The 21,309-nt window shown below is 50.5% G+C and overlaps 1 protein-coding gene across 2 annotated transcripts; it reads right to left on the bottom strand.

Moving 5' to 3' along the window:
• Window positions 1–523: 523 nt before the first annotated feature.
• CENPM (centromere protein M) lies at window positions 524–17,685 on the bottom strand. 2 transcript variants are annotated; one of them, XR_010383096.1, is made up of 7 exons: window positions 17,552–17,685; window positions 16,919–16,998; window positions 14,057–14,149; window positions 12,078–12,157; window positions 10,848–10,939; window positions 2,617–6,157; window positions 524–1,620 (listed from the first exon to the last, which is right to left on the bottom strand). XR_010383096.1 is itself a non-coding variant. In XM_010983494.3 (6 exons), exons 1-6 carry the CDS (start codon window positions 17,606–17,608, stop codon window positions 6,017–6,019), a joined length of 543 nt encoding a protein of 180 aa, XP_010981796.1. In that variant the 5' UTR covers window positions 17,609–17,685; the 3' UTR covers window positions 1,685–6,016. The 2 variants fall into 2 exon arrangements, 1 of the variants encoding a protein (XP_010981796.1); XM_010983494.3 differs by lacking the exon at window positions 524–1,620 and having other exon boundaries at window positions 1,685–6,157.
• Window positions 17,686–21,309: the final 3,624 nt, after the last annotated feature.

The following is a 21,309-nucleotide window of genomic DNA, read 5'->3' as shown; positions in this document are numbered from 1 at the left end:
ATCATCGCCTCAATGTATTTTCAAGCAGAAAATAAGGGACTTTGTGCTGAAAAACCCTTCCAATTGAATCTCTCTCTCAGTATTCTCAAGTTTTTATTCATTGATGAGTTTTTTTAGAAAGGTGATTAATTTGAGTCTGTCAGGGAAAGGGAGCCTTCCTTGATCTTTGTCCCCAAAATACCCCTTAAAACACCCTCCCAATGACTCTGACACAGGTGCTGTAATGATGTCACTTTTTCAGATGGGAAGAAGGGGCTCGGAGGGGCAAAGGGATGACCCAGCACGTACGAGGGGGCCTGGACGGGGCCTGTGTCCAGCCAGCTATGAAGTGTGGCCTGTGCCCTTCATGCCTCAGGGACAAGGTTGGGGAAGTGAGGAAACCCTGTTGGACAAGCTTGATGTCAAATGGAGGGCTGAGGCGGGGGGTTAGTCCCCGGGGCATAGACACCCAGCCCCCCAGATCTGGATGTGAAAGTGCTCTGAGACCCGGGATGCATGCGTTCTGTACTTAGAAATTTGTTTTATTTGTAATTTTGTGAGTAATACCTGAACATAGTCTTGTGAAAAAACCCTCCAACAATACAGAAATCTGTGAGTAAGCAGTGGCCTTTCCCTCCCATCCCCAGAGGGAGTCTCTTTTTGCTTCAGTCTTTCATCCCAGTCTTATTATTTCGCTTTTACATTCTCGTGTACGTGCATACAGAAAGGCAGGGTTTGCGTTTAGTAGAGGGGGCCCCATGGTGTGAATTGTCCTGGTGGCCTGTCCCTAACCCCCCAACCCTGGCCTGTCCTGAGTGCTTCTGTTGCCTCTGTCACTTCATCTTGTTTTGTCATAGCAGCCTGGAGCCCCCAAAGTAATGATTCCCTTTGCCTTTCTTGTGTATTTAGCTCTGACATACAGGACACTGCCAAAAGTCCCCCTCACCGGGGAGAGTGGGAAGGATTTGATGTTGGGCCTCGGGACACTGGGACGGAGTGGGAGAGGCAGGAAGATCAGCACAAAATCCTGGTCAGGCCAGAGAGCCCAGTGGCCCCTCTCCCTCTGAACCCAGGCTATACAAGGGCAGGTCATGCCCTTCCATGCAGCAGTTATAAAATCCTTGCCCAGGCTTACCCAAGCCCCATTTGCCTCTCCTCTGGTCCCCATTCTCCCTACACACACACACACACACACACACACACACACACACACACACTCGTAGTCCAGCACTCCGAGAGGATGCTGGCCAGAGCAGCCCCAGCAGTTCTCTTGGCCTGACCCTCGGCTAGGGGACGTGCGCCCTCTCTGCGAGGTCAGAAAGGAGACTCAGCTCCTTAGCCCCACAGCCAGAGGGAATGGAGTCCCCACTTCCTTGGGGGCCAGGCCTGCTGGTGTGCAAGGTGGATGGAGGCTATAAGGCCAGGGTGGGGAAGAGGGGGAGGAGCAGGGAACCTCCCCAGGGCCACCCCTACCTCAGGCATCATTCAGGGCACCACACAGGAGGGACAAGGCTGCTGCTGGCTCTGGGCTCCTGCAGGCTTTGGGCCCTGTGTGAGTGCACAGGCTGACTCCATGTGCAGACACCTCCATTCATTCTCCAGACACTGAGACCTGCCATGCATCAGGCACTGTTCTAGGATCTGGGGAGACAGCAGGGAACCACAGAGAAAAAACCCAAAGAGTAAAACCATATAGTAGGTGAGGAGGTGAGACGTGCTGGGGAAAAAATTCAGGAGGGAAGGGTGGCAGGGAGGGCCATGGACTTGGGAAAGGCCCGGTGAGGTCTTGGAACCGAGGGACAGAGGTGCAAGTGATCCCTGAAGATGTCTGGGGAGGAGCAGGCAAGGCCCAGGGACCAGTGCAGCAACTGGGAAGATGGCAGAAGATGCTCAGCGCCTGCCTGGCCCTGGGCCCTGCCTGTCACCCGCATCCCTTGCCTCAACCCTGTGGGGGAGGTGGCATCGTGATTCTTACCTTACAAAGAACAAAGCAAGGTCAGAAGGAAAAGGGACAAGCCAGGCAGCCCCTCGGCCCCTGAGCGCTCCTATTCCTACAATACAACATCTGTGGGCTGATGACACTGGAGGAGGGGTGGGTGTCAGATCCAGCAAGAAGAGGACCAAGTGCTGGGGCCCCCGCTCTGAGCCCGGCCTTACAGGGCTGTGACTCACTCAGACCAGGCATCCATCGAATGCTAGCTAGCTCCCAGGGCTCCCCAGATGTAACGGAGGGCCCCAAAGAAGGCTATCTTCTGTCCAGGTCAGGGGCACTGGGGACTGCCCACCCACTCTCCCTCCCAGAGCTGGTCCTCATTCCATAGGGTCACATTCAGGCAGGACTCACAGATTTGGGGTGAGAGGGCTGAGCAGCCCACCACACTGTCTCCCTCAGCCTCTCCCAGTGTCTGTGAGAGGTTCTTTCACAATGATTCTCTGCCTGTGCCCTTGTGGCTCCAGGGGAGACTGAGGGGAGAGGGGCTAAGGCAGCAGGTTTCTTCTGGAAAGGGTCCCTTGGTGCTGGAGTCCTGCCAGGTAGGCCAGACCCAGCAGGGGGGAGGGGCAGCTGTGGCAGGGCTTTATCTCAAGACCATCCCACGCTCCCCTCACCCACCACACCCCTGGGCACAGCCAGCTCACCCTCGGGGCCACCGTCTGTGGAGGGCCTACACGGGACAGGTGCGGTGGCGGGCACTTTGGTTTTTCTGAGCCCCACAAGAATCTCAAGAGGAGCAGGCTGTGGGGCTCAGGGACGGGAAGTGAGCCGCCCCAGGTCACACTGCATGTTGGCCGCAGACTCCAAGTCAGTGGGACTCAAAGGCCGGGTCCTTTCCCACTGCATCACTTCCCCTCTGTGGCCAGGCTGCCCTGCCTTAGCCACGGCCCCAGGCTGCCCCTGCTTCTGCTCACTGAGGGGTGGAGACACAGGTGCCATGCTGCGGAGCCCTCTCCTCGCAGGGAGGCCCTGCCTCCTGGGCAGGGTTGGGACACGTCAAACTGGGGCCAGGACGCTTGTGTCTGAATGTGAGATGTGAGTTCCTTGGGCCTGGGCTCAATGGCTGCCCACAACCAGGTGGCCTGAGGGCACAAAAGAACCTGTAACTTTGAACTAGCCCTGCCCCTCTGACAGCCTCGATGTCTTATCCACGCGGTGGGGGCCCAAATATCCCACTCTTCTCTGTGCTCTTGGAGAGCATGGATGCGGCAGCTCCCAGGCCCAGCTGAAGGGCACCTCCCCCAGGAGCCTCAGGCTGCCCATCCACTCGGATCTGCAGCCTAGGGGATGGTGCCTACCCTCAGTAATTGCCTTCAAAGTGCCCACCCTGTAACCATGGCCAGCCTAAGAAGTCTTACATTTGCTTTAAGTTTAAAATAACAGCTTCTCATTCTCAGTCCTCACAACCAGCTGGGAAAAAGGGTATCAGTTAGCCTGATCCCATTCTACAGACAAGGAAACTGAGGAACATCAAGGATAAGTGACCCGCCTGAGGTCGTGGGATCAGTAAGCAGCCCACCACAGCCTCTCCCGTCTCCCTCCACCCACCACAGCACCCAGCACCAATTCTGAGCTCCACGGGGCATAAAGATTGGTCTTCCATTACTCCCCTCAGTCAAACTGTCTCCTAGATGGTGTCACTGGCCTCCACTCCCGGGCTGGGGCAGCAGGCCTGAGGATGGCCAGCAGCCCTTCAGGGGCTGCTCAGCTCTGCTGTGAGGCAGAGGCGGCCTCTCAGTTGCCGGGCCCCTGCCAAGCTCGCTGGAGCTGGCAGCAGTGACAGCATCGTGCTCCCCCAGCTCTTGGAAGGCTCCCAGGTCCTTGGCTGGAGAATGTGATGCCATTTCTCTTGTTAAATGGCACCAGGTGGTGAAGAAAACATGGCACAAGGACCGGAGAGAGAGAGTGCCCCATGCTGGCTGGCAGAGAGAGGAGGGGTATGGGAAGGACCCCCCCCTTGTCTCCAGCCAAAAGTAACAAGCCCAGAACAGGCAGGCAGGCTGTGCCCACACGACTCTTGGACACCAGGCTCCAAAGACCTACCCTACCCTCCACTTGCCCTCCACATGGCCCTGCAAAGCCCCACCTTTTATGGCCCAGGCTCCTGAAGGGCTGAAAACAATGCTGGTTTCTAGGAGCCGCAGGTCCTTGGAGAAGGCGGGCCTTCTGGACCTCTGCCGATCCTGCCCATCCCCTGAGACCAATGCACACCTTGATGCTCACCACCAGCCTCTTCCTTCAACCCGGACCCACCCCCAACCTCAGCATAGAAGCTGGCCTCTCTTCCCAAATACCAAGGGAGTTCTTGGGCAGCCCCTGTGCTGGCCCCAGGCCTGCTCCAGCCCCAGGCCCACACCATCCTCCTCCCAGTGCTCTTACCCTGCTCACCGCCCTCCCCTCCATGGAGTCTCCTGTGCTAAGGGGACCCCAACTGGTGGGAATGGCACTTTAAGGGACTGCCCTTCCAAATGGCTGCTTTCTCTGGCACGTGTCCACCATTTCTGTGTTCCCAGCTCAGGGTCTGCCCAGTAGAGATGCCCAAACCTTGGTTCAATGATCAGACGCATGAAAAGACCAGAGAGATAAAGCAGAGGACTGGGGCCAGAGGTTGGCTCTGCCTCCGATTAGCTACGTGAGTGTGGGCACACCTCTGATGCCAACTGAAATGAGGAAACACTGTCATCCTCACAGGTCTGCCAGGAGGGCGGCAGGAGTGAGGCATGAAGCTCTGAGAACATCAGGTGATGTCCGGACTGAACTGGAATCCCCAAAGCTGAGGTTCTCGGCAGGGCCTGGGGATTGCCTGGAAGCCAGCCAGGCGTCTGCAACCCTTATTGAGCGCTGGTAGCGGGGCGCTGGGCCAGGACTGGAAGGACCCCAAGGAGAGAAAGGCAGGCCCTACCCTCATGACACCTGCACCGAGTTTCCAGGTTGGCCCATCCTCAGTGAAGGCCGTGAGCTGCGGTTGCCATGATGACGTCAAAGCAGGGGCCCTGCGGTGCTGCCACTGTCCAGGGCATCAAGCAGGGATGGCCCTGAGGCCTGAGGATGGAGGCCAGGGCACAAGCAGGGTGGGGTGGAAGGAGCCAGGCCCTGGCTCTCTAAGATCCTGAGGCCTCTCCCACCAGGCCTCCGCTCCCCCCAGCTCTTGTGACTGCCCAGCTACAGGGGAGCAGCCTGAGCCCAGACCTGGTCGATGGGATTTCTGGATGCTAACCCCGGCACTTCCATAAATTCTAATTAGACCCAAAAGAGAAGGAAAGCAAAAGTCATTGCACAATCTCCAGCTGCCAACCCAGAAACCAGGCCTCCAGCCAGATTCTCTCGATTCTCACAAATTTGAGGATTCACAGTGTAATTCCTGGATTTACACCAGCTTTTGAACTTAGTTCTGTGTGATTTCAAATAGTTCTTATCACTGCTTATTGAGTAGCAACCTGGCACTGTCCAAGCATTAACACACTTATTATGAAATACACTCAAGCACACAACGAGCACAGGCGTGGCACAGCCTCGGGCTTCCACCTTTGCCATTGCACTCAGTCCTCACAACGCAGCAAGGTGAGGAGAACAACCTCCACTTAAACCTGGGGAAACCGAGGCTCTAGCAGGCCACAACCAGGTCCTGTAAGAACAGCGAGGCCAGGATGTGGGGTCAGATCGGGAGTCCTACTCCCCCGGCCCGGTTCTTAATTGTTCCGAGTCAGTCTCCTCATCTACGAAATCAAAGTGGTAGACGAGGCCAGGGATTTTCACTTTTTTTAGCTACAGACCCTTTGTTCACATGCAGTCTTAAGAGGAGATTCACATGTCAGATGGATGGAGACACTGGGCTCTGTGGGGGTGGGGGCAGGAGTGGGAGGGAGGCTGGAGTCCCACCAGCCGGGCCCCCCACCCGCTCTGCACGCCCAGCCGGGGAGGGAGGAATTTGTCCCCAGGGAGCTGCCTGTCAAACCCTGGCATGCTCTCCAGCCACAGCGAGCGAATGTTTACTGAGTCAGGCACCAAGCTGTGGGGACAGGCAGCCCCGGGGGCTCGTGGCCCTCACAGGTCCTCCAGGGAGGGGTTCTCAGTGCTCCTCAGCAGGGACAGCAGGTTCAGGGCGGAGACGCCGGGCACGTGGCCTGCGCAGATCTGCAGCATGCGGACCAGGCGCTGCGCCATGGTGGTTCGAAAGCCTTCTACCTGCAGGGGAAGAGCAGAGAAAAGCGGTGAGGCGGCCTGCTCCCCTTACTCGGGGCAGTTCCGAGGGCTTCCAGAGCGGGGCTGGGGGCTGGATGGGGGAACTGCCATTGTGGCCATGCCCTGGCTCCTTAAGAAATGAAGGGCTGGCGAGGTTAGGTGAACTGTCCAGAGGCACACAGTGAGCAGGGGCTAGTCTCAACCAACGCCTGGGAGCACAGGCTCCAAAGGCTCCAGAGACTCCAAAGACTCCCTTACCAGCAACCTGAGAAGGACACTCACAGGGATGGAAAGGAGGGATGGACAGAGGGTGGCCTCACTGGGGACAGGGAGGCACTATCAACAAACAGTTCCCATGTCAGGGCCTTTGAAGGGCTGGTGGGCCCAGAGGAGCTGTGGGATTGGGCAGGGCAAGACCACCCTAGGGCTCGGTACCAGCTACTGCGGGCAAATGAGATGCTCCATGAATGTTTGTTGAAGAACAAACAATGACGTTCAGATGTCCTCCCCTGACGAACGGGTGGCCTCAGAAGCATCCCCTCCTCCTCCTGTTCGCTCTCTAACTGGGGAGGGGGTATCACCAACACCAGTCACCCAAGCCAGAGACCAGGCACCTCAAGTCCTCCTGCTCTTACTCCACCATTTGTCACCCATGACGTCCTCAGTTCTAAATCCAGAGGTAACACCTTGTCCTCAGCACACTGGCCTCATTCTCCCTGAGATTCTCCTCTCAGCAGAATCTGATGCAGCTGCTTCCTCCCTCCTTGAAAGGCTTTTTCTGCCTGGCTCCCAGGACCCCACCCTCACCCGGCTTTTCCTCCTATCTCACAGGCCGCTTGCTCATTTGTCCAGCATCTAAGTGCTGGGGCCCCAGGGCTTGGCCTTTGCAGCTCTTCTCTGCACACTCAGTCCCCGGGTGACCTCATCTACCTCCAGGATGATGCTCAAACTGCATCTCCAGACACTCTGAATGTCAGACACACGTATGCCGCTGCCTGCTCTGTTTCTGTGTAGATGTCTAACAGACACCTCCGTCTTTGTATGTCCAAGTCGGAGTTCCTGGGAGTCCCCAAACCTGCAGTCGTCCCCGTCTCAGCCACAGGCACCTCTGTCCTTCCAGTTGCTCAGGCTGAAAACTCAAGAGACGACCCTGACCCTTCTTCCTCCCACATCTCGCATCCAGGCCACCAGCACATCTGTTGGGCCCATCTAGAAACACCCAGCATCACAGACCATCCCATCTTCCTCTTCCCTGGACACCACTGAGTCCAGGCCACTCAGAACTCTTCCAGATACAGTCCCCAGGCCTATCTTCCTATTTCTGCCCTTGCCTCCCTATCAGCGTACTCTCCTCCCAACAGGTGGAGGGACCCATAAAAACCCAAGTCAGGCTGCATCCTTTCCTGGCCCCACACCCTCCACTGTTCCAGTTTTACTCAGCGAAAGCCACTATTCTTACTAAAACCCACAAAGCCCTACTGATCTGGCCCCACTGTCACGCTGACTCATCTCCCCCAGCTCTGTTCCAGGTGCCGTGCCTCCCTGTGGACCTTGTACACAACAGGCAGATTCCAAACTCAGGGCCTTTGCATTTGCTGTTTCTCCAGCCTAGTGGGCTCTTCCACCAGGAGGCTCCATGGCACCTTCCTTCACGTCTACATAAGGATCACTGTTTTTAGTGCGCCCCCTCCTCCACTCCCATCTAAATCTTAGTGCTTCACCACCACCTGACACATCAGTCTCCATTCTCTAACCAGCACACATTCTACCTCTACTGTTTCCTCCACTAGAACACAGGTAAGAGCTTTAAACCTGTTTTGCTCTCTCTTACATCTCCAGTGTCTAGAATAATGCTTGGCACTTAAGAAATACTTGTTGAATAAATCTTTAGATTATATAAGAAATACTTGCTGAATAAATCTTCTTACTCTAAGTTCTGTGGCCTTTGCCTTGTGACCACGCAGGACCCTATAAGGCCTTGCCGGGACGGATCCCTCCCCCGTAGGCTCCGCTGTAGCTTCTCTCAGAAGTACCTACATAACAGTATCTCATACATACTTCCTGAGTTTTACAGATGCCAAAACACCACCATCAGATGGAAGGAGCAGATTAACAGTGGGGCATTTACAACCATACAATATTTGTAACTGCATAGTAGTAACCTAAAATGGCTTCCCTCATGCTAAAGCACACTCTAGCCTGCTTCTAAACTGTACATATTTCCCTTTGCCTAGAGCATTCTCCCTCCCCCTTGAGTACCCTTTGTTCCAGACACCAAGATAGAGAAATCACTGTTTGATTAACCCCCAGGGCAGGAGGCTCTGTCTCCAGACCCCAGTGACGGTGACGCCAGCACAGCGATTACCAAAGGCATCTGGAAGGAAGGAATGCAGCCCCTGCCCAGCACAGATGTTTATCAGAAGCTCTGTTCCTTGGACTCTTACTCTGAAACTCCCTACTACCCCTCTCCAAGATGGGTTCACAGTCTTGAGGCATTAGCCTCCTGTGATCCCGTTTCCCTGGCCAAGATATAAAGCTATTCTTTTCTACTTCACCCAAGACTCTGTCTCCAGATTTCAATTCAGTACTGGGGCACAGAGGCCCGGATTTGGCAATAGCCTCCAAAACATATCTACAAGCTGCTGCTGCCTCTGGCCAGGCCTCTTCCAATCCACACATCATACTCCAAGAGACGTGGCCCCAAAACCCACATCTGACCACATCACAACTGCCCCATCACCTCCAGGAAGAAAAGACTGAACTCCACTGCCAGGCTTCCAAAGCTCTGTAGACCCTTCTGCTGCTGCATTTATCACACGCCAGGCTATCAGCTATCACACTCCATGCTGAGAGGCAGGGCCAATGTCTGAGGCATCTGTGTTCTCAGCGACCAGCACAGGGCCCTATCAATGGCGTTGGGGAATAATTTCACTGGGCGAATCCCACACCTCCTTGGGTGTGTTTCCTCATCTGTTAAAAAGGAGCCAATTATTTCTGCCATGCAAAGGCCTCAAAATATGGCCAGGCTCAAATTTGATTCTACAGAGGAGTGCACCCCAAAAAGGACAAAACAGATACGAGGAATGTTCACTGTCCAAACACTGGGTGCCTCTTATGAGAGAATGCTGGGTCTACGTTCTCAGCAGGCCTGCTGCTGGCTGGAAATAGGAAGTCCGCCACAGACCTTTTTTGAGAGAAGTTCTTGGGCTAGAGGACAACCCACGACGAGGTACAGACTGCCACCTCGTGGCTAAGTGCAGAACTGCGCCACCCATCACAAAGGTAAGTGGCACCTCAGCTGGAGTAGAGTGGGATTTCCTTTTAGAGATAAGAAAAGGAAGGAGGGGTTCGGTGGGTGGTAGTGACTTATTCAAAGACACACAGTCAGCTCGCTAAGACGGAAAGAGACAGCTGCCAACCAACCTGACTCTGCTGACTTACGAGCTGTGTGACTGTGAGCAAGTGTCACCTCTTCTTTTTTTTGCGGGGATGAGGTGGGGCAAGTAATTAGGGTTACTTATTTATTTTTATTTTTTGAGGAGGTACTGGGGATTGAGTCCAGGACCTGGTGCATGCTAAGTATGCACTCTACCACTTAAGTTATGCCCTCTCCTCCGCTTCTTCTGATACGAGAAAAGTCTGGCAGGGGCAGGTAATTCAGGCATGCCAGGGACCTCAGGTCCTATCTGTGAGATCAGAGCATTGGTCTGGTCGGGGTTCTTAAAACAGTCATCAAATATGAAACACCAACTCGTGATGGAGCGGTATGTGCATCTTTACCGATGCACTGAATGAAGGCATCTAGCTCAGTCTAATGACTTCTGCACTGCTGAATAGCAATGAGAGCTGCCCCCATCCCTGTGAGCTGTGGCAATGCCTGTGTTTCTATTGCTAAGAGTCACAGGTTCTGCTAATACTACTGACATCTCTTGCCTACATTCATAATGCTAAATATCACTTAGAGGTTAGTGAAAATAAGAAGTAATTTTTTTCTCGTCCAAGTTCACAAATACCCTGAATTCTTCTCCCTTCAGACCAGAGGAGGCCACAGACCCCAGAGTAAGAACTCCTGGTTAGATGGTGCTGAGGGACCACATGCTGACTCAGTTCTCTCAAAGGTTATCACTTTGCCTTTGGGAACAGGTGCAAGATCCAGAACAGAACAGAAACACAAATCTTTAAAATGAACCTCAAAACCAACAGACAGACCCCAAAACCAATGACAATGCCTGGTGCACAGATGGGGCAGCCCAGACCCTGGGAACCCTTAGCTGGCCTCCCAGAGGGAGCAGCGTCAACTCCTGCTGAGCACCCTTTAGCAGAAAGTCACCAGGATCCATGCTGCAGAAAGAGGCTGAGGAGCAAAATTCATCAGCAAAATAGAAATCTGCTTTGCTACCTGCGCAATTAGGATTCACCTTGTGCGAAACACCAGCCGAAGCGAGGCAGGGCAGAACCAACACCTATGTATCCAACCAGCGTCACCCTGCTTTACGTGTGTGCACCCCAAGGCTTACTCACGGTGACCCACCCAAGGACAGTGAGCGCAAAAGCCAGGATTCAAACAGGGGTCTTGTCTCCACATCTAGTGCCCTTTCACTCAGGTACTCGGCGACCCTCCAAGAAGCATCATTCCTGACATGTCTACTGTGTGCTGACTGCCCCGGCCCTGCCATGTGAGCAGCGTCCTCACCTCCAGGTCACAGAACAGCAGGGGGCTGCGGTAGGTGTGGGCCAGCTTCACGACGGTGTTCCGGTGAACGCTGCAGTGGCTCTCCTGCCCAGCTGCAGAGAAGACACAGCCCATAATCTCCACCCGCATGGCTGTAATCTAGGGAGCACTGGGTGAAGAAATTCACCTCCCCCCTCTGGGCCTCAGTTTCTTACCAGTCAGTGGGGGGGCAATCCTGTTCTACCTTTTCAGGGCAGTCAAGATCATCAAATCAGAAAATAAGGCTGAAGGGGCTTTGATAGAGTCCTCTATGAAAATACGAGTTTCCTCACCTCTCAGATGAGGTTAGTAACAGCCTCTTCCCCACTGAGTTACTATAGAGATTCAATGAATTAATATATAGGAATGACCTGGCGTTCATTCATTTACCAAGGAGTCACAGTGCAGCTGGGGGGCAGACACGCCGTCAGTGGAGGCAGAAGGGTGGGGAGTCTCTGGCAGAGACATGTGGAGGATGGAAGCCCCAGTGGCCCAGACTGTAGGGCTGGTCAGGAAGGCATCCCCCAGGAGACAGAAGATAGTGGTTAGGCAGACAAAGAGGAAAAGTATTTGAGAGAAGCCACACCATATAACCATTAAAGGCACAGGCTCTGGAATATGACTTCTAGGTGTGAATCTCTGCTCTTACCCGTTTAGCTGTGGGCCTTGGGCAAGTTACCTAACCTCGTGGCCACAGTTTCCTCAGCTGTAGAATAGAGAAAATGGTACCCACCTCCCAGGGTTGTTTGTTGTGAAGGTTAAGTGATACAGAAACAAAGCAGTGTCTGGGGTGCACGGAGTGCTCAATACAGGTGAGCTAGTATCATTTCCCTTGTTAACATTACAGTCTCAGGGACAGCAGGACTTGTTCAGAGAACTATAAGCTGAACCAAAGAACGGAGGAGTAATAGATGAGACAGGACAGGAAGGCAGAGGCCAAACTGCGAAATACTCTGTGCCTTTACAGGAGTTTGGATTTTACTCTGAAAGCCAGAGAGAGCCATTAGGCACCTCTGAGCAATTATCTCAGCAGAATTAACCTGGGAGAATGATCAGCTCAGACTCGCTTTATAAAGACCAACAACAGGTCAGATCCCAAAGCCCATGTTCTTTCCATCACCCAGGCTGCCTTAGCGAGGGGCCTCCCACAGGTCCAGCCACGGCTCACCCTGGGTCAAGGTGGGCAGCGCCGGAGAAGAGGGATGGACTTACCACCTGTGGCGAGGAAGCTCACCTTCCCCAGGAAGAAGGTGGAGTCCACGTGGTGCAGGGACTCCTCTACGTTCCGGAGGCTGGGAGGCCAGGCCAGGGCAAGAAAACAAACCGGAGGACAAACCTTCCAACAGGGAAAGCAGAGGCCCCCACTCTGATCCCACAGAGGCCAGAGGATGAGATGAGGGTGATGGGAAATAGCCCTAGAGGCATACTCTGTCCTTCCATTTTTTTTAAATAACTTTTTTGGGGGGAGGAGTTATTTATTTATTTATTTATCTACTTACTTACTCATTTTTACTTACTTATTTTTTTAGTGGAGGTGCTGGGGGTTGAAGCCAGGACCTTCTGCATGCTAAGCACATACTCCACCTTTGATCTACTACACCACCTCCCCACACACAACTGTCCTTTCATTTCTTAAAACTACTTTTAATTACAAGGTGACTCGTTTGTAAAATAATCAAATAGTAAATATGGGTGTGTAAGTAGAAAGTAAAAGTCCCTGGCCTCCAGCACCACCCTCCAGTCTCAACTCCCCAGAGATAACTGCCACCAACAGTTTGTTTAATTGTGTAATTCTTCTGGAATTTTTTTCATATGAAAATACAGACAGTGATATGTATAAGCATCTAGTTGGGTCTAGTTGGGTTTGACGTCCTGTTACATTCTCTGGAATGACCACACAGAACCACAAACTGACTATTTTCCCTGTGTTGGACCCTTAAATGGTTTTTCACCATTACAAAGAATGCTGCATGAACATTCTTTTGCCCTTTCTTTTTTGAAAAATGGAAGTGCAGCGGGGAGGGTATAGCTCAAGCGGTACAGTGCATGCTTAGCATACCCAAGGACCTGGGTTCAATCCCCAGTACTGCCTCCAAAAAAAAAAAAAATAAATAAATCTGATTACCCACCCCCCAAAAAAAGAAAACTTAAAAGAAAAAAAAAAAAGAAAAAGAAAAATTGAAGTGGAGTTGATTTACAACGTTGTGTTAGTTTCCGGTGTACCGCATACTGATTCAGTTATACATACATATATTGTTTTTCATTATAGGTTATTACAGGCTATTGAATATAGCTCCCTGTGCTCTATAGTAGGACCCTGTTGTTTATCTATTTGTCTATAGTACTTTGTACCTGCTAATCCCAAACTCCTAATTTATCCCCCCCTTTTCCTTTTGGTAACCATAAGTTTGTTTCCTATGTCTGTGAGTCTTTCTGTTTTGTAAACAAGCTCATTTGTGTGCATGAACATTCTTTTACACATATCCTTACACATTCAAGCAAATGTTTCTGCAGAACAGATGCTAGCAGTGGAATGGCTGGGTCATAGTATGTCTACACTTCTTTCAGTGTAGATTAAGTATCGCCAAATTGCTTTCCAATAAGGTTACAGTGATTCGGTCATATCAATTGTATGAAAACACTATTCTCCCCTCAGCAAGGGTACTCTGACCTTCTGGGTCAAGGATTTCATTCAACGGTGTCTAGGGAGTGATGAAGGAATCTGTTGTCTCCTGGCCAAAGAGCCATCTCATCTTTCAGGTGTCTATTTAGATGTCACCTCCACTAGAAAGTCTACCCTGACCTAAATCCTGAGAGTCTTGTTTGGGCTCACACAGCCCAATGCTTCCTTCTTTTGCAGTACATATCCCAGGGACTGTAACTGTCTGCTCAAAAGTCTAGCTTCTTCCCCTAAGGGACTAGGAGCACCTTATGTTTCACTTATATCTGTGCCTGCTATCAGGGACACAGAGTGACCTCAGAGAGCTTTAGCTAAGTGACAGATGACACTGCGGGGATTTATCAATGTCTTTTAAACATCTTGCATTGGCCACTGGCTCCCCCCTCCTCACTCTCTAGGTTAACTCCAGGCAACCTCTTCGTCTTCTCTCCTTCCCATCACAAGTGAGGTCACCATCCCAGCACATCCCTAAGCCAGGTCTGCCTGAGCCCTGACATCCTCTGGCTCTCACCTGTGTTGGCTGTGAAGGTTGACCACGAACACAATCAAGTCAATTCGGGGCCGATTCACATCGGAGGGCAGCGGGAGGGACTTTGCCAAGTGGCTGGAAAACAAGAAATTGCAGGACTAAAGATATATGTGCCCACATCATAAGCAGCATTCATTCACATGCTACCCTTCACTGGGGAAGAGGCTGCCAAGCGCTCCTCACCTATTCAGCTGAAGCTCTTATGGTCAACACTCCTCAGGTGAGCACAGGGGCAGAGCAGAGCTGGTCCCATCCAGATTGCTCCTGCTTTACTCCCCTGCCAGGACGTTTAGTTAACTGCCTTGGCAAGAGGGAGTTTGGGATAGAAGATGGCAGGAGGCTAGCCATCTACACTGCATGCTGCAAGGGAGACCAGGCTTGGAAGAGGGGATGCTGGACTGTGAAACTTAGGGGTTAAGACTGAAGCCCTCTGTAGTCAGATAGAAGTCAAATCCCAGATCTGACAATGATCAGCTGTGTGACCTCAGACAAGTTACCCTCATCCTTCTTGTCTGACTTGGTTTCAGATTGTTGAATACCACCTGAAAGTCCTTTTTTTTAACCCTCTACTTCTCCCCATTTCCACATATTCCTATTACCCATCTGCCCCCACCCCTCAGCTTATAATTCAAGAATACCAAAAAGTATAAAAACCATGAAAGTTTAAAAAAAGTATACTCCTAAAAGTCCAGTTACCTAGATACTACTACTGTTAACATTAGAACATTTTTCTAAACATCTCTCCATGTACATAACATATACACATTCAGATACCAGAATACAGTAGACGTAATTTTAAAAAGGATAATAGTATTAATTTTATTTGAATTTAGTAGAAGCAAAATAACTAAAGTAGAACTGAAAAAAAAGATGAACTTTAGATAAATTATTTTTTATTCATAAGGAATTACTTCCTGAAAGAATCCAATTTAAAAAGATTATGAAAAAATTAGTACGTTGGTATTATTTTTAACTATATGTTTTAATTTTATCTATACTGGATTGATTCTCTATTAAGGAAAGTGAGAAATTTAACATTCTTATAAATTTATCCTTCCATTTGAACAAGACTTACAAACATACATTTGTATTATTATTATTGTTATTATGATACAGATTTGTATTCTGCTCTAACCATAACTTTGGACCTCAGCTGATGAAGCTGTCGCTCTAGAACACTGCTGGTTGCCACGGGAGAGGAAGAGGGTATTGAGGAAGGTCTCCCACTGGCAATTAAATACTTCAGCAATACAGAGACAATCATTTTTGCTTCCAGCTCATTGGCCAGAACTAGTCACACACAACCACACAACCACAACAGGTCATACAACCCAATACAACCACAAAAGGTCAAAACCAGCAATCCTGGTTCCTGCTAAATGCTCCAAATTCAGAGAGCTGGAAATATTTGGCAATAGAATAAACAGGTGACCATATGGGTGATTTATTTTTCCTGCCAAAAAGTCTGAAGAATTATTTACTCTTAACGTTCAATAACTTAACTAGGATATAACTTGACATAAAGTGTTCTGTGCCCATTTTTCCTGGAGCAAGATATATGTACCCTTTTTAATGAACAAATTCAACTCTTCACTCACTCCAGGGAAGTTTTCTTCTATTACATTTTGAACACTTCTGCTGTGACTTTTTTCAAATCTTTCTTCTTTGTAAAGAATTAAAATTTTAAGCACATCTACTCTGATCTTGCTGTTCCTCTGTATTTACTAGACAGATCTCATATGGTATTAATTTTTGACCTTTTTTTGCCTTAGCTCTGCAACCTCCCTTTCCTCTCATTCTGTTGTTTTATCATTTGGTCTCTGAATGCATTTTTTAAAAATCCATGTTATTATTAAATTTCTCAATGGCACAAAGCACTCAACAAAGAGATTTCTTCTCCTTTTTCCAGAGTGGGTTCTTCATCAGATTTTTGCATGTCATGTGACTTGCTCTTTTTTGGCAGTGGTTTCCATGACACTTCTTTCCGTCTGGCTCAATGTAGGCAATTTTGTCCACATTTTCCATTTACTCTGATGTTAATTAAATGAATCATTTTTTTACCCTTTCCTACTTTTGAGCTATGGGTTTTAAATTATTGGTTATTATGTTTGACGTTCTATAGCCTAAGAGCCTGGCAAGATAGGAAGAGCAAAGATGGACCTATGAACAAGCTTTATTTCGAGGGAAAGATTATGTTCCCTTATCAGAGATTCGTTAAAGTGCTCAACCAGGGTTTATTCTACCTACTAAGGGGCATTTCCAATTCCCATGGGGTAAATATCCTCAGATTTGGATCATTCTCCTTCAACACGGACCCCTGGAGTTATCTATTATGGTGAATGATACCCACATATATTCAGTCACTTGACTCCCGCCAGCAGCTTCTACTCCCCACTAGTTAGAAAAAAGAAAGGAAAACAGACTTTTTTAGTCACCTTTTCTCCAAATCTGGGAGTATCTGAGCATCTACTCTGTGCCAAGTACTGCTCAAGGTACTGGGGATACACCATTGAGCAAAAGTCAAAGTCCTTGCCCTCAAGGGGCTGGCCTTGGGTCCCTCAGGTGTCAGAATGGAAACAAGTAAACAAACATGTGAACAAGGAAATTTCTTATGGTGACAAGTCCTAGAGGAAAATAGAACAAGCATGTTGCAGAGTGATGGAGGATATCTTAGAGGGACAGATCAAGCGTTAGGACAGAGACTCCGAGGGGTTGGCCACCCTGCCAGTTACACCTATGCCTGCCTCTCTAGCGGCCCGCTTCCCCCCGCACCCCGCCCCGCCCCGCCCCGCCCAGGCTACAGTCCCCATCCCACCCCCCAACCCTGGGCATGAGACTACTTACACCTTGAGCTCCGAGGCGCAGTCCTCCTTGAGCATCGAACCGGCCAGCTGCTGCAGAAGAACATCGTCCGTGCCCACCAGCTGCCCAGAGAGAGAAAGCAGCCGACTGACACCTCGGCACAGTAGAACCGCTGGAAGGCCTGGGGATCAGGCCACAGACCCAAGGCGGCTGCGACTCCAGATTTCGGCTCCAGCACGCGAGTCGCCCTTTACCAAGAGGGCTCCGCCAGGCACAGGTGAGAGCCTGAGATTTGCACCCGCTCCGGTCCTGTTCGGACAGCACTCATTATCTCCCCGGACTTCCCCTGGGACAGCCTTGTCTCTCCGGTAGGTCGGACCCTAAGAAGCGGCAAAACCGAATCTCGGAAACCCGGCACCCAGTCGGCTCACGGTCTCCCCGCCCAGCCGCCCCACCAATCAGAAACTGGGAAAGAGCCCGCCGCGCACGTATTGGTGGAGACGTCCTTCAGCCTAAAGAGGGCGGCTACTCCGATTGGTTCGGAGTATGGCTCCTCCGCCCACCACACTCTTCAGATAGCCCGCGCCAGCATCTGAGAGAGACCTGGTTACCCGGAGGCCGGGGCGCAGTCAAGGAGGAGATGCGGCCGGGGGAAGCGGGGCTGTTGACACCTACCAAGATGGTGGCCGTGTTCAGGCCAGGCAGCTTGTCCAGCGGCCGCAACACCGACATCCCAGCGAGAGGCCAAACCACCGCTCCTGCGACGCGCGCGGGGCTTTCAAACTACCCTGTGGCCCGCCCCCTTTGCGTGATCGCGGGGCACGTGACACTGCCTGGGCGGGGCTTGGTGGAGGCGGGGCGACGTTCTCTTAAAGGGACCGCTGCCTCCTTTTCTGAGGAGAGGTTCCAGCGCTGATCCTAGGCACATAAGGTGGTGCCTTCGGGGCAGGACTTTTATTTCATTCCCGGAACAAAGAAGATGATCAGTGACTCATTCAGTCATTTTCTTTCATTCATGCCCATTCACAATGTTCTTGACTCCTTTCTTGTCCCTCCACATCTTCTCCATCTCAGTTGACTCAGTCCTTGCAGCTGCTGAACAAAAGCTTGGGTCATTCTTGTCTCCTCTTCTCCGCACCTCACAACCAAAGCGTGAGCAGGCCTGCAGGTTCTATTCTTAAAATGCATCTAGAGGCTGACCATTTCTCAGTACCTCCACTCCACCACCAGGATAAGCCGCTGTCATCTCTCAGTCAGGTCTGTTGTAACAGCTTTCTCACTAGCTCCCTGCTTCCACCTTGGTCTCCAGGGCTACCAGCTATTCTCCACACAGCAATCAGAGTCAGCCTTTTAAAACAGAAATCAGAGCAGGACACTTCTCTAGTCAAAACCCACCAAGAGTTCCCTTCTCACTCAGAGTACATTGCAAAAGCCTTACATGGCCTTTGAAGCTCTGTGTGTTCTGACCACCCCTCCGACCTCATCTTCTGCTCTTCTGCCTCTGTCACCCACTCTAGGACCTCTGCCCCTCTGGTTGCCTCTGGCTGAAATGCTGTTCTCCCGAATAGTCACCTGGCTTTTCCCCTTATTTAATTCATGTGTCTTCTGCAATATCGCCTTTTCAGAGGGGCCTTTCTTAACGACTCTATCTAAAATAGCAAGCCTTCCCATCATCTCATTCTCCCCTTTTCGGCTCATTTTTCTCAACAGCACTAATCTTCACATCTTGTCTAGAGCTTTGCAGCATCTGAGATTTTACAAACTAATCAACTGTTCAGTATCAACTGTTACTATTTATTTCTGTTTAACAATAGTTTGTTACCTTTTCAGGGATGCTGCAGAAGTCTTGAAACTCCTGGGAAAGGGACAAAGGACATTATTATTCATGGTAAAAGCAGTAGCTGGGGCTTTACATTTGTTTTTGTCAGTTTCCCGTGTCCCCCAAGCCCTGCAAAGAACCCATCACATTTGCCTGTATACCTCATGGATGGCATTATAGGAGAGGAACACAGAAATGAGAGATTCACTGCTTTTATGGTGAGTGGTAGGCATGCCTATTCTTTGTCTGGGGGGAGATGTTGCCTCATCCCTCAGGGTTGCTTGCTGTAAACACAACCCTAAGAAATGTCTTGGGTAAAGAGCTTTCAGGGCCTTGCTTTCTTGGCATACCCAGCAAGAACTTGCAGGGACTCAGGGCCCATGGCAGTTTGCTTCCCCAACAGTTATGTAATTACCTGCTTATTGTCTGTCTCTCCAACTAGATCATAAAATACACAAGGGAAAAGATTTTCTCAGTTTGTATGTCCAGCACTTTAAAAAGTGCGTAGTACATAGTAGTTGCTCAATACATATTTGTTGAGTGAATGAATGAATTGGTTACATCCATCCATTTGTTCTCAGCAGTGATTCATTCCTCATTTCCTAGGGCAGATCCAGTGCCCCACCCTGAGAACCAGATGAACCAGACATCACTGATCATCTCAGTGTGGTGGGGGTGTCAGACCACGATCACACAGTGTGCTCGCTGGTATGACATCTGGGACAACAGAGGCCTACTCCCTGTCTGACCTAAATCCTTCTCATTGCAGACCAAACTATATCTTGCTTAGAAAGAGCAGGAAGTACATGGCTTTATGGAGCCCCTGCCGCAGCACAACGGCGCTTTGATTCCCTATGTCATGGGGTGTGGAGGGGACTCCTTGACAGTCAGGTAGTGTAAGTCCTAGGAAAATAAAGTAAGGTGGGTAGGGGACAAATGGTGATGTGTCGGAAGAGCTACTTCAGATTGGAGGAAGCCTCTCTAAGAAGGTGATGTTTGAGCAGATGTCTGAATGCAGTGAGAGAGGAGCCAATTAAATATAGTGAAGAAGAGGATTTGGACAGAACCCTTTTGGGATTTGGGCAAGCGCTAAGACCCCAAGTAGGGGGCATTCCTGACACTTCTGAGGGACAGCAAGGAGGCCAGTGGCTGAAGCAGGTGGGGTGAGGGGTGGAGGGGATGAAGCTAGAGAGGCAATCGAGGGCCTGGTGACTGAGGCCCTTAGAGAGTCAAGGAAAGATTTTGGGCTCTGGTCAGCACTTTCCAGGAGGGCTGAGCTGAGATGCGTTCGATCAACCTGAGCTGATGGCCTACCTTGGGCCGGGCTGGGTGCTGGGCACTGTGACCCAGGCACGGAAATGTCATCCATGCTTCAGCAAGTTATCAGTGGTGGACGGGCAGATAACAACGACCAAAGGCAGCACAGTGGGTGAGAGCCACCCTCGGAAGCAGCTGGAGCCCGAGGAAGATGCATTAAGACTCTCTGTGGAGCTCCTGCCACACTTTACTGGGGAGGTGACTGCTGGCTGAGGTGTCAAGGTGAGTTGGTGCTTGTCCGATGGTCGTGCAATAGAAAATAGTTGTGTGTAAGATCCATGCTGTGAGGAAGGTTAGAAACTGGCAGGAAGGCCAGACCCAGGCCTGGAGTTTCTTCTTCCATCAACACACAGAGCTTGCAGGGCCATCAGAGACCCTCCGGGCCAGTGTTTTTCAAATTGGCTTCTGTGGAACCTTGGGAAGATGGCTCAGGGGCACTGTGCGGGGCAGGAGGAAGCTGAGTGGGTGGGGCCCAGAAACTCACCATTTAATCACCATTTAACAGAATCAACTCTGACTTTATCTCTATACATATTGAATTTCCCGTAAACTTTCATGTGAATAAAGCCTCAAGAGACTAAAACAATATCTAAGGGTCACTGAACACTTTAAAAAACAGATTTATTAAGGTATAATTGACATGTAATAAGCTACACATATTTAAAGTGTACACTTTGGTAAGTTTTGACATTCATGTACAGCCAGGAAGCCATCACCACAGTCAAGATAATGAACATGTCCGTTACTTCCAAAAGTTTCTCTGTGCCCCTTTCTCTTCCCTCCCCCAACTCCCCTCTGCCCTCCGACTCCAAGCTGTTGAACAGCACTTGGGCGGCTGTGCACGTAATAGTCCAACACTGGAAACAACCCAAATGTCCTTCAGTGGTGAACAGATAAACAAGCTGTGGTGCACTGATACGAGCAGCATCATCAATGGAGAGCAAAAGCATTGTGCTGAGCGAAGGAAGCCAGACACAAAAGAGCACGTGCTTTACGACTCCATGCATGTGAAATACAAATACAGGCAAGACTGATCTATGGTGACACAGATCAGATCAGTGGGTGCCTTTGGGAAGGGGGTATTGACTGGCAAGAGGCAGGAGGGAATTGTCTGGGGTGCTGGAAATATTCTAGACATGATCTGGGTGTTGTTTGCACAGGTGTATGCACAGGTAAAAACTCATCACTTAAGATTTGTATTTTATTGTACGTACCTTATATCTTAACAAAACCCCTTTGTGAACTTGAACTCACTCTCCTTTCCCCATATATGCTGGACAGGACCCCACCACTCTTG

The sequence above is a fragment of the Camelus dromedarius genome, chromosome 11, assembly GCF_036321535.1.
Source record: "Camelus dromedarius isolate mCamDro1 chromosome 11, mCamDro1.pat, whole genome shotgun sequence".
Classification (NCBI taxonomy): Eukaryota; Metazoa; Chordata; class Mammalia; order Artiodactyla; family Camelidae; genus Camelus; species Camelus dromedarius.
Note: the sequence above shows the minus strand (reverse complement) of the source record. Positions and strands in the feature narration are given on the sequence as shown.

Excerpts from the sequence above, each read along its gene's own strand:
- CENPM (XM_010983494.3), bottom strand. The coding sequence starts at position 17,608 with ATGTCGGTGTTGCGGCCGCTGGACAAGCTGCCTGGCCTGAACACGGCC. Across the intron at positions 12,158-14,056 it reads AACCTTCACAGCCAACACAG|CCTCCGGAACGTAGAGGAGT; the intron begins GTGAGAGCCAGA and ends CTGGCCTCCCAG. Across the intron at positions 10,940-12,077 it reads GAGCTTCCTCGCCACAGGTG|CTGGGCAGGAGAGCCACTGC; the intron begins GTAAGTCCATCC and ends TCTTCTCTGCAG.